A 12,887-nucleotide genomic window follows, 5' to 3' on the forward strand; every position below is an offset into this window, starting at 1 on the left:
GAAGAAGATTACCAGTGTTTTATTTCTTGTTTTTAATTGAATGCAGTTGGATAACATAGCACTGAGAACAGACTCATCTGACTAAAGTTTAGAACTATGAGGTTGGGAAATGTCATAGTTTCTACATCCAACCAATTGTAAAACTCCTCTGACATTCTATACCATCTATACGGGGAATAATATGGGTTATATAAATATAGTTTTATAGGGCTTTTTGTGTTTCATTTAAACTTTCATTGAGTAATTTATTACTTGTCCACTGTTGGATAGCTGAATTTCCCTGGTTGGGACCAGTAAAATTGTATTCTATTTTATTTTAATATTTTTGAGAAAACCTAACAGAGTTCTTAACAAAAACTGATAAAAATGTCAAACAAAAACTTTTTGTTTTTTGCAGCATTCACGAGTAAGCCCTGGCTGCAGTTCTGCAGGCTGCAGCCAGGGGTAGTTGGCATTTACCCTAAAAAAAAACTGTTACGCCCTCCCACCAGCAGGTGGCGGTGATGCTCCCAGTAGATTTGTACCAAAAACAGTCTAAAACGAAGAAAGTTCCCATTTCAGGGCCCACTTGCAACTGGCCCATGTTTTGATCCCGGAAACTCATTAGCCGTGTCTTCTAGGCTAGTGTCCTTTCTGTCCAGGATGATGGCGCTGTATCCGGCCCACTTCGGCCCGGTTCTGCTGGCCTTGAGCCTGCTGCTCTCCACGCCTCCTCCTCTAACAGCCTGGGACGCGGACCTGGAGCTGTTCGACCTGGTCGAGGAGATCCCGCAGACGTTCTACCAGTTCATGAACCTGGACCAGGTTGGTACCTGCACGGTTTCCATGGTAATCACGTGGCGGCCACGTACACACAGCGACCCATAGGCGGATTGGCAGGTTAGCATCAGGCTAACGAATGAAGGAAGATGAATTTTGGAATGAATAAAAACCAGATCACAGAGGTCTGTGGTCAGTATTTCGGATTAACGAGATCCCAGTTTGTCTGTGGTTTGAAGGTTCTGTTTACTAACTTCTCATCAATTTGGTAACAGCAATGATGGAATAGAAAAGCCAAACATCTGCTTCCCTAGGTGGACACAGAAAGAAGCCTCACCTGCACATCAACGTCAGATTATTGTCAAAATCCTGTCCTATTGTAAAATCAATCAGATTATAATCAAATTAAGTTGGGTTATAATGATTATCAGGTCACTATGAGATCATAATCAGATTATTATCGATTAGTTAATGATCAAAACTTTGTCTTCAACCCTCTCCTGATCGTTTAGTGTCTCTCTAATGATCATGACCTGCTTTGACCTGCTTTGACCTGCTCACCTGTCGATGTCTCACCCGCGTTTGTCAGGATGCAGCGCCGGCAGAGATCAAGAAGGCTTACCGCCGGCTGTCCCTCTCTCTGCATCCGGACAAGAACAAAGATGAGAATGCAGAGACTCAGTTCCGACAGGTAAGAGCTGCAAACCCAAACTAGAGGATTCCACAGACTGGAGCTGACTGTTGGTTCTTTCTTGGTTTGCAGCTTGTGGCCATTTATGAAGTCTTGAAGGACGAGGAGAGGCGGCGCAGGTGCGTATTACCTGTATGATCAGGCAGCCACAGGCTTCCTGCACCTCTACAGGGAGCTCCCTTCAATGAAAGTGGAGTTTTTTGGTGTTTCTAACATGGTCTTGGGAAATGTTTTCTCGTGATGAAGGACATATATTAAGAAAATATAGCTCAAATTGCATTCCTGAGTATTTATTTATTTAAATGGTTGTGAATTAGGAGCAGACAAAAAAATGCTGTTGGAAAAAGCTCCGCTCCATTCTGATGCATCCACCCGCTGACAAATAGATCCATTGTTTTGTTTTTCTCGTCTGAGCTGGCGTCTGGCTTAAAACTGTACGAGTGGATAGCTCCAGTATTACTCGCTATATTTGTTGCACTGGTAATGTTTGGGTGAGGGGTACAAGAGGCCGTAAGCCAGCGGGAGAGTGTGTTCTTAAAGGTTCTTAAAGGGGTTCTTAAAGGGCGTTCTTAAAGGGGTTCTTAAAGTGCGGCCCGGGGGCCAATGGCGGCCCGCGGGAAGAATTTTTTGTGGCCCTCAATAAAAGAGAGCCAGAGCAGGTTCCTTTAAGAAAAAAACGTTGTGTTGGCGAGGAGAAAAGATGCTTTCAAGCTAAGTGGATAAATATTTACTTTGTCGTACCTCATGGGCTGGATAAAGTCATGTGCCTGATTTACAAGCAGGTAAATGCAATGCTCAAAGAATTCAAAATAAATCGTCACTATGTTACAAATCATAAAAACTATGACAAATTTACAGGAGGAGCGTAACAATAAGCTCCAAGAGCTACAATGAAGCTATGCTGCACAGCAGATAATGTTGACAAAAATGGCTAAATCCAGTGAAGCTGGGACAGAAGCTAGCTATGTTGTGGCTTTGGAAATGGCCCGGCGTAGCAAGCCCTTCAGTGGCGGGGAGTTTGTAAACAGAATGCATGCTGAAAGGAGCTGACATTGTTTGTCTAGAGCAAAAGAAAAAGTTTGAAGAAATAAGTCTATCCAATGATACAATTAATAGACGAGCAGAAGATCTGAGCAGCAACCTCTGACTGCAAATGGGAAAACATCTGGAGGGTCTGGTTAACTGTACAAATGACACTTGGTCATTAAAGTTATTAAAAACACTTTTTTCCGTTTATCCTTTTTTTTCCACCAAAATTTGCCCCCAGTCTACTGTCGAGTTCTTAATTTGGCCCTCAGCTACAAAAACTTTGAGAACCCCTGGTGTTAACAGATGAGTGATGGGAAGGGGGGGTGGGGTTGTCCTGCACAAACTGTCCCGCCCACAACTCAGAAGTAAATTTCGAATGAACTCCTGCTGCTCTCCAGAAACTATGTCCCAGAAAACTACACCTTTGTTTTATTTGGGTAAAAACAGCATAAAAATATTTGAAAGACTACTGGGAACGCTTAACTGGTATCTTTCCCAGGTACGACGACATCCTGGTGAACGGGCTTCCCGACTGGCGGCAGCCAGTCTTTTACTACAGACGGGTCAGAAAGATGAGCAACGCAGAGCTGGGCTTCCTCCTTTTCCTCATTCTCACTGTGGGGCACTATGCTGTCATCTGGTCCATTTACCTGGAGAAACAACTGGTAAGACAGCCAATCAGAGTTAAGCAGGCCTTTGGCAGATACTCAGATATGGGCAGATCGTGTAACCTGAGCTTCATGTTTCCAGGATGAGCTCCTGAGCAAGAAGAAAAAAGACAAGAAGAAGAAGATGAACTCAAGACCTGTAGATGACCTCAGATGTATTGGTCAGGATCAGACTGAAAGGTACTTATCACAAATTTCCAAAGTGTGTGATCAATAAAGTCTTTCTGATACCTGAGTGGCATCTTCCCCATTCAATCATTCTGTTTGCTGGTTTGTCTCTCATTCTGTTTTTTTTGTTTCTTGTTTTAGAAATCAAGAAAGACCTCATTGGCAGGACATCCTTCCACTGAAGCTCAGCATCTGGCTTTACCTGTCAATCAAAAACCTGCCCCAAACTCTCCAGGTGTGGCAAATACTGGACGGTCTCTAAAGTGGGCTTAGCTAATGTTGGACTACTTAAAAAAAAAAGAATTATGCGCACTTAAAAGCATCATGAGGTGTGGGGGTCAAATGAGGGTAATCTTAAAGTAAATAAACTGTTTTATCTTTTTTCTTTCTTACAGTCTGGTTCTCATTTATTTTAAGTTAGTCCTGATTTGACCCTACACCTTTTCCCATTGGTCAGATAAAACAAAGACTACAGAGGCAGGAAATGAGTCCCGGTGGTTTCTATTGGAGTTTTTCTGTTGTGCTGCAGTAATTGTTTCACTCAGATCTTAAGAGCGAAATTAAAGGTGCACTGAACGTTCCAATAACAAATGCCCAGGATTTCCAGGAGGTGGCGTACTTGAACTCAGACTGATTCCAGGACCTTCAGAGAAAGGACCCACAGTTTAAATCACGTGCTAAACTTTAGCGTTTGGACCTAAAAACCATCAAACACATTGAAAAATGTAGATCCTTTCACACCAGGTTTAATCCAGATCTAATCTAGCGATGATTCGTCTATAGTCTTATTGCCACTGAGCGGTACGGTCCGGTCCAGTCTGGTGTAGAATAAATAGTCCAGGCAATTCAGGTGAGCATTTCTGCTCAAAACTGGACTGTCATGGTGCATGACAGGGATGAAGCTAACAACAACAACAATGGAGGTCATCTAGCAGCTCACTTTTTTCTGCTTGACTTTTGGTACTTCGTAAATGAATCATTTAATGTTTGAGGGGGCAAGAGGAAATACAGCCGCTTTCTTGGAGCTTTTTGTTGTAGTAATGACTTTCATTCAAACAACGGGTTTCAACAGCTGCTTCACCCTAACTGGTTGGTTCTATTTTCTATGGACCTACAACCAAAATGGTATGTTCGGTCCACCTTAATGGGTACCGTACTGTACCGCTCAGTGGAAATGAGGTTCAATAGTCCTCTTGGTCTAGCAAGACTCTGGACTCTCTTCACTTGCAGTTGAACTCTGTTGCGGTTCACTTCAGTGTGAATGCACATAGACTGGGAAGAAAACCAAAGGGAGGAAATTATTTGAGCTCCATGTTTTAGAAAGGAGAAAAAAAAGCAGCACATGGCATCAACTTGAAGAACCAGGAAATCATTTTGAAAATGCCTGCTGGGTGTTTATGGTATAGTGAAAAGTTCCAGCCGCTCATATAACAGTTAGAGTACAAGCGAGTTTTGCTGCTTTTGTTCTTCCTGCTTTTTTCCGTCCTGATCAGAGTTTGTTTTAGACTATAGCGCCCCCAAATGAGCAGCTGTTGGAACCACGTGCTTCGGTTCGCAGGTCTGAGCTCTGGTTCTGCTCTCTGTGTTTCAGGAGGTAAAGCAGTACTATGAGGAGTACCAGCAGATGAAGCGGCAGCAAGAGGAGGAAGCTGCCTCAGAGCAGGAAGTTGCCCCCCGTGAGCTGCTTTTCTAATCAAATTGTGTCTTCTCTTTTGCTTAATTTAAGTGATCAGGCTGTTTGATTCCCTCCTCTGCTCCTCCATCGCAGGAGAAAAGAGGACAAAGGTCAGGAAGCCCAAAGTAGAGTTTCCCGTTTATGAGATTCCAGCAGACAGCCAGAACTACCAGATGTACGACCAGGCCACATCCATCGAGGAAATTGAAGACCAGATGGATGACTGGCTGCAAGATGGCAAGGCCTCCAAAAAGAAGGTGTGATATCCTGCAGCATCATGAAGAGCACTCAGTGCAGCTGAAGTGCTCTTCATGTACAGCTCTCACAGTGAGGCATTTGTGGCCACACTGGAAAAGTTGGCGCCATTTTGGTACACAGATATTGTCATGATTCAAGGCTGCAGAGAGAAATCACATCACTGCAGGTCAGCATTTCTTCATTGTTGAATTTGTTTCCAAGCTCTTGACACTCTGTGCTGATGAGGGTGCTTTTGGGGGGAACAGGAAGGCTGTGCAGAGATTTGAACAGTGGTGATTCAAAAAGAAGATGTGGATCCTCTGCAGAAGCTTGACGCTGCATATGGCTGCACGCTATGAGGAAAACTCGCAATTTGCGATTAGTGTTCATTTTTCGATGACCATATAACTTGCGATACATGAAGAATAGCAAAACATCTAAATATATAATTCCATTTCACTGCAACAGTTTAATTTAAATAAGACTCAACATAACTTATATTATACTCCAAATGACAGGAGGCAGTCATCTAACATAAAAGGGTTCCATCCGATTGGTCAAATCAAATGCATAAATGGATTTATTTGATTTGTTAAATACTTCAAGCTGCCATAAGATTGTTTTAGCACATTTAAGGTAACCATTTATTGCAATTTTCTCCGACTTTTGCAATATGAGTATTTCAAAGCTGGATATTGCGATAAAGATAAATTTGGGATTTATTGTGCAGGCTTACTTCTTCTTTCACTTTCGGCTTCTCCCATAAGGGGTCGCCACAGCGAAACAACCCTCCTTCGAGGGCGAGTTGCATTGTTTAACTTGGCAAAGTTTTTATGCCGGATGCCCTTCCTGACGCAACCCTCTTAATCCAACCGGGCCTGGGACCGGCACAGCAGCAGAGAAGGGAATAGGGAGCAGCCCGGATTCGAACCCTGGTTTCACGGATGAAAGGCGCCGCAAACCAGCACGAGCTGAACCGGCCCCCATTGTGCAGACTTACTGCTGCGTCTATTAAGCTACGGACAAATCAAACGTGACAGTTGTTCAAGGACACGCTAAGTGCGGGTTTACTAGCGCATGTCCACCACTTGCAGTTGGAAGTTGGTGTGAAATGTCAGAAAGTGGTACAAATCGCGTGAATCTTGCTCCAGGCTTTTTCTTTCACAGCTCTATTCTGATTCTGTAAGAAATGGTGTCATAGAATTCCAGCCAGACACTTACTGCAATTATTAAATCCTCCTTCATGATCAGTTTTTAAACGGTTGGTACTTTCGTGAATGAAAAGGAACGGGATCCATACGTCACTACCAGATCCGAGTCCCTGATTTGGATTTAGTTTGACCTGGTTTAACATTACACTGCACGTTCAATGGCCGCGTGTTTTGTACACAGAGCCTGAAAACGGTTGTAAAAACTGAATGTGAGTTTTGAACGGGGAAGCCTGAAATGAACATGGACTCGAGTTTACATAGATTTTTCATTGGAAGTGGTCACTTAAGCGCGTGTTTCCGAGGCTGGTGTGGACGTAGCTTTAGAAGATCATCACAGAGAGTACAAGAGTGTGAACTCGGAGAATAGAAATGTCTGACCTTCACTGATGGAGCTGAGACATGTGGCACTTGCAGGGAGCAAAGTAGGGGGACCAAAAACAGAACCCTGTAGAACACCAGAGGAGAGTCTGTGAGAGCTGTCTGTCTCCCTGACAGGATCATTTTAAAAGTTGTCCCAGGTTAACAGGATGAAAGCCAGTCCAAAGTTCTTTTAGTTTCAAACGTATCGAGTCCTGATAGCTTTTACTGTGACATCTTTCCTTCTCAGTCAATCATCTTCGTTTAAAGATGCGCACCACTAAAGATGAAACAGGCTGCTGGACGAGAGAAAACCGCTCAATCAGGTTTAAAAAAGCTGTTCCTGTTCTAGTCTAAGTAATTAGATTACTGGGGGCTGAGTAAAGTTACACAGTTTCTTTTACCATTGAGGGATTCAGCTTCATTCTGAAGTTTTTGATGCTTCAGACGACATGTATGCCGATTCTGACATGCCTTTTCTGTCTGCAGGCCTCGGCATGGACAGAGGAGGAGATGAGTCTGCTCAGCAGGTTGATGGGGAAATTCCCAGGTGGTTCCCCGGGGCGATGGGAGAAGATTGCTCATGAGCTGGGCCGATCCGTAACCGATGTGAGTCTGTGTTCAATTGTGTGGGTTGATAAAGAGGCCCACAGTTCCGACACACAAGGACTGTGGCTGCTTCTTGAACTGGTTCTGTGTTTTTAAGACCCCTGAAATATTTCAAACTTGTGCTTTCAACAGGTGACGGCCAAAGTCAAGCAGGTGAAGGACAACGTGAACCACACCCCAGGTACGCTGTAGTCAACATTATATGTTCTTAAAGAAGTTCCTCAGCAGAAAAAAGCCTACAATTATTTAAATGATGCAACTGTCCTGCTTTTATTTTGAAACATTTATGCAAGATTTTATTCAGGTATCACTACTGAAACTTTTTAGATAAATTTTAAAACTCAGATAAAAAAAAGGACACAAAACGTTCTGATTGCCTTAGAAATTTTGGATGCATCTTCAAATTCCTAAAGCTCAGCAGGACCAAAACATGGCTTTAAAGTGGACAAGTCTAATATGTAAAAATGCAGATTATTTTATTCTTTTCAGCTCGAGGGACTCAAAGGCTGTTCCTTTTTAGGGAGGACCAGGATTTCAGCTCCCTGTTTCTTATTTTTAAACATGTATATTGGAGTTAGAGAGTCTGTGACCCTGAACTCTGGTTGAAGGTGCACTGACTTGGTTGGTTCCTGCTTTGATTAGCAGGGACGCTAGCAATGGTTGTTAACGTTCCAGCACAGCAGTGGATTGTCTGAACGCAGAGTAGTTTGGCTCACTGAAGCAGGTCTGTGCTGGTGGATTTGGGATAAATTGTGCCTTCCTCCCAAGATTTCTTAAAAAATGCCTCCAAAACCGCTGTGAGGACTCTTGAATGTCTCCTGATTCAGATGGAGTCCCTTCTGCTGTCTGTAAAGTTTCAATTTTCTTTAGATTTTACTTCAATACGTCCGTTAAAAAATCAAGTAATTTCTGTATTTGTTCAGAAAAAAAATTTAACTTTTCAAATGAAGATGCCTTTCTTCTCTGCTCATGAAGACTCTCCCCCATGCACTCACTGTCCCACAGGAAACAAAATCAAATATAACCGGGCGATCACTAATCATGTGGTGCTTTTGACTATAAGGCCTCATATTTTACTCCTTAACACTTGATTATAGCTTCCAGAATGCTGATCTTCATGGTTTTAAGTCTCTTCCTTACTTTCAAGGACACAAGCAAGAGACGTGAGATTAAGATGAAAGTGCAAGAACAGCAATCAGTACCTTTTTAAAAGTTTCCCTCCTTTCTGTCCCTTTTCCAGGTCTGGTAAAGTTTTCAGACCTAAAGGGACATCATGGGAAACCACTTCCTGCCCATGACTCGGTGCCAGGAGTCGGGGTAGAGCAGGAGCAGGAGGAGACTCAAAAGGATGCAGCTCTGCCCGTTCGACGGCGGAACAAAGAAGGTGCAGAAGCGAAGGTCCGGAGTCGCCGGCAGAGAGATTTTGACCCAAATGCAGTAGAAAGGGAGGAGGCGGAGCCTCAAGACAACGTAGAGAAGAGTCATGCTTCCACCTGGACTCAGAACCAGCAGAAACTTTTGGAACTGGCTCTGCAGCAGTTCCCACGAGGAACTGCAGAACGCTGGGACCGGATTGCCAAGGTGGTCCCAGGAAAGACCAAGGTAAGTACAGCGGGCTAAAGAGGGACCAATTACAAACATGAGCTCTTCCACCATGATTGACTCCTCAGCAGGAGGTTGCACTTATCAAGAGGGCTTTCTGGTTTTGAACATTTGACTGTATATGAAAAGTTGACTGAGTGACTCCTTCCACCTTAGATTCCCAACAGGAAGTACTCGCTGGCTCCAAGAAGCCAAGGCCCCATAGACTTCTATTGAGAAACAACCAGCTATCAGCCATTCTATTTGTTAGTTATTCAAGTTAGAAACCGACCAATCAGATGCCTCGATAAAAGTATGTGGTCTCACAAGGAATGTTTAAAACATTTGATCAACAGATTCTCACAAAAGCGCTTTCAAGTGGTCGGGTGTGGACTTGCAACAAGCTCACTCCTGATTGGAGAGAGTGGTTTCCTAAACTATATGATTTAAGATTTGTGTAGTCCAACTCTCAACAATCCTCACCAGAACAAGAAATCAGGCAACAAAAAGCACCTAAAAACTACAGGACCCCCCCCCCCCCAGTGGAATGTACAGGCAATCAAAACTTTGGGAAAACCCTTTTTAATCATGAAGGACGCCACTCATCCTCTTCATCATTCCATCTCCTTGCTGCCGTCTGGAGGAAGATAAGAACCCCACAGATCAGAAAAGACGTATAGAAAAAAAATCAGTCATTCCAAATAAATCATAAATGAGTCTGTAGAACTATTAGTTTATTTTTGTTGTTCATGTTGCCATTATAGTTTTATCACATTTTTTTTATATTGCTTCTAATTAAGGGAATCTTTTTTTAATGCTTTGATGAAACTTAAAAGTATGCTCCATTGAACATTTAAAGAAATCCATCTAAGGTGAAAGCAAAATGAATTCTGCCCCCTCCTTTACAGCTTTTGTGTTGATGTGCACAGCTGATGCAGCAGATGATAAAAGTTCCACTGTGCTGCTGCTACAGACCCGTAAACTCAACTATGACGGCTTCTATGCACAAAAATGTAGGCGTCCCAACTATTACGCCGCTATCTCTCCACAGGCGTTCAGATCTGGACTTGTTGCTGATCGTTTCAGAATTTTCCGGTACTTTTTCTCAATACGGAGTCCTTTTTAAAGTGTGGCTTAGGTTTTTGAAAGACCTCTGGTAAAGAAGCAGCTTTGAGACACTGGCCACTCTGATGTTTCCCATTATTCTCTGGAAATCACCAGATTTCATGATACCGTTCACACAATAAAGGCTTTCAGCAAAGCAACACTAAAGCATATTTCAACCTCCACCATATTTGACCACAGGAACCGGGTTCTTTTCTTCAAAGGCTTCATTTCTTTTTTTCTGTAAACAACACCATGACGTCCTTTCACAGAAAGCTCCCTTTCGTCTCATTTGTCCACCGGACGTTCTGTCAGAAGAATTGTGGTTTTGTCCCATACATTTTGGCAAACTCACGTCTTGTTTTTTTATGGCTTTGTGTCAGCAGTGGTGTCCTTTTGGATCTCCTACCATAGCGCCTCGTTTCATTCAGATTGCGACGGTGCGAGCTGACACTGTTGTACTCTGTGTCTGCAGATCAGCTTGAATATTTTTGGAAGTTTATTTGGGTTCTTTGTCCACCTTTCAAACGGTCCTTTGTTGTAGTTTTTCATTATTTTGCTCTTTTAAACACGTCAAGGCCTGTAATTCTCTTAGTCGTATTATGCACAGAAACATGGAGATCTCTGCAGTTTTTCAACACTTTATTTGCTCTCAATACCCCTAACACCTATTGGTACTGAGTGTCACCCACATTTTAAAGTCAGAGTTTTCCATTTCTCCATTTTAACTGGTAAAAGTGTGATGACTATACTACCCACACCTGTTATTTGCCCCAGGTGTGTCTTGGTACGAATCACACATACACCAAAGCAGTTATTGCTTATAGTATCGACAAGGTGCCAATCATTTTGTCTATCCATTTTTGTGTTCTGTTCTTTAGATGTTGCACTGCAAGAAGAAGAGTATTAAGAGAAGGAATTGATTGTATTGAAAAAAATGAAAAACATGACAGAGACAAATAAACAGATACGTGTTGATGAGTGCAGTGGTAGGTTCAAGGTCCAAGAGGAATTGTCTTCTCTTGTCTAGAGTTCCAGAATGACGTGAGGTCTTGTTTCCAGGTTTCTGTGGTGGATTTAAGTTCCACAACTCCACAGTGCAGTTCATTGGGTAGCTTGCCAACCAATGTCGTGAGGGTGAATAGTTGAAGAAGTCACTGAATCCAAAGGGTGAACGGAAGAAAAAAAGAATACCTGACAGAAGATCAGTTGAGTCTAGTCAGGTTGTTAGTTGGATCAGCGAAGGTTTTAGCGAAATGGAATGTCTTGATGACAAACATGCAGCTTCAAACACACGTTAACCCAACCACAGCAAACAGTAGCAGCTGAAGACAGGAAGCAGGAAGCCGAAAGACTTACCAGGGTGTTCTATAGGACAGGAGCCACAGCAATAAGGGCGGGGACCAGAAATCAGTCAATTTGGCTTGTCTGGGTTACACAAAGAATAAACATGTGAATAGCAAAACATTTGCAATCACAACGATTTTCTGTAAAAATAAAAAAAGAAAGTGTGGCATTTTCTTACAGACTTGCAAGGGTGTCAGTATTTTTGGCTATGACTATCTTCTTTTCATCCGTGGATGGGCCCCCATCACCAGAGAGACACCATCTGACTGTCTTTGCCTCCTGCAGATGTTCCTCCTGAGGTTGTTAGCTGTGAGTCAGTCAGGGATGGGCAACTCCGTTGTGTCCACCCCATTTCAAGATATCCAAGCCCTACTCATGACTGAGTACCTAGTTCAGGTGTGTTCAGCCAATTGGAACATGCCAAAGCAGGGGATGTTGGAAAAACATGCTGCAATGCAACCCTCGAGGCCTGGAGTTGCCCATCCCTGGCTGAACACCCTTCTGCTCCACCTCTGTCAGCAGCCCCTCATCCTCACACTCAAACCTGTTTTTGTTGCTGACAAGTCCATTCAGTTTTTTCTGATTGGTTAACCAAAGCTGCTCATGAGTCTTCCCATATTCATTTCTCATTAACATGGAGCTCCTATAGATAAATGGGCGGGGGGAGCATTAACAGTAGGTTGGAGTTTAGAAAGAGATGCCTGGATTTAAGCATACAGCGGATCAGAGGCACATAAACAGTATATCAGGTTGGGGCAGCGCTTCACTTTGGCCCTTAATGTACGCCTTAACAATGCAAGGGGCTAAAAATTGTGTTTGATGAATTATAAATCTTTGTCCTCGATTCTCTCTACCAAGGCTTTTACTATCTGTATTAAAGAAAAAAACTTTTGGTGCATAAAAGTTTTTGAATAAAACTCATTTCTCCCAGTGTACAAACTTACCTTAATGTTTGTGTGTGTTGTTGACAGGAGGAGTGTGTGTCTCGTTACAAGGTGCTGGCTGAGCTTATCCAAAAGAAAAAGCAGATGAACAGCTGATTGAAGCTCTGCCTCTGACCACACCTTTGATTTGGCAGGTAAAGAGCTGACCTGCCAACTTCCAATTGGAGGTTTTTGTCTTCAGGTGTTCGGGACTGGCGAACTGACCGGATTATGACATCACAGCTCTGTGTGCCTTAGCTTTTCAGCATGCAGCCTATCAGAGTGATCACTGATCAATCAGCCATATTTATTTTGTTTTCAATTGTATTGTTGATCACAATAAATAAAATAATAAAAAAGATGGGATTTGTGATTATTCACTTGTTTCTACATCAAACAATCGTCTCTACCATTGTCTGCTCCAAAATCATGAGATTGAGAGATTATTAAAAATGTGTCCAACTTTGAGCCATGCATAATCTTTGAGCCGCAAACATGTTGTGGATTTAGCTAAATAAATTTAAATAT

The 12,887-nt window shown here is 42.8% G+C and overlaps 1 protein-coding gene across 1 annotated transcript; it reads left to right on the forward strand.

The window, feature by feature from the left end:
• Window positions 1–521: 521 nt before the first annotated feature.
• On the forward strand, window positions 522–12,725 carry dnajc1 (DnaJ heat shock protein family (Hsp40) member C1). The gene is made up of 12 exons (XM_004078879.4): window positions 522–804; window positions 1,349–1,450; window positions 1,523–1,569; window positions 2,979–3,144; window positions 3,230–3,327; window positions 3,457–3,550; window positions 4,907–4,991; window positions 5,084–5,247; window positions 7,285–7,404; window positions 7,537–7,585; window positions 8,645–9,006; window positions 12,408–12,725. Exons 1-12 carry the CDS (start codon window positions 643–645, stop codon window positions 12,474–12,476), a joined length of 1,518 nt encoding a protein of 505 aa, XP_004078927.1. The 5' UTR covers window positions 522–642; the 3' UTR covers window positions 12,477–12,725.
• Window positions 12,726–12,887: the final 162 nt, after the last annotated feature.

Source organism: Oryzias latipes, chromosome 17, assembly GCF_002234675.1.
Source record: "Oryzias latipes chromosome 17, ASM223467v1".
Classification (NCBI taxonomy): Eukaryota; Metazoa; Chordata; class Actinopteri; order Beloniformes; family Adrianichthyidae; genus Oryzias; species Oryzias latipes.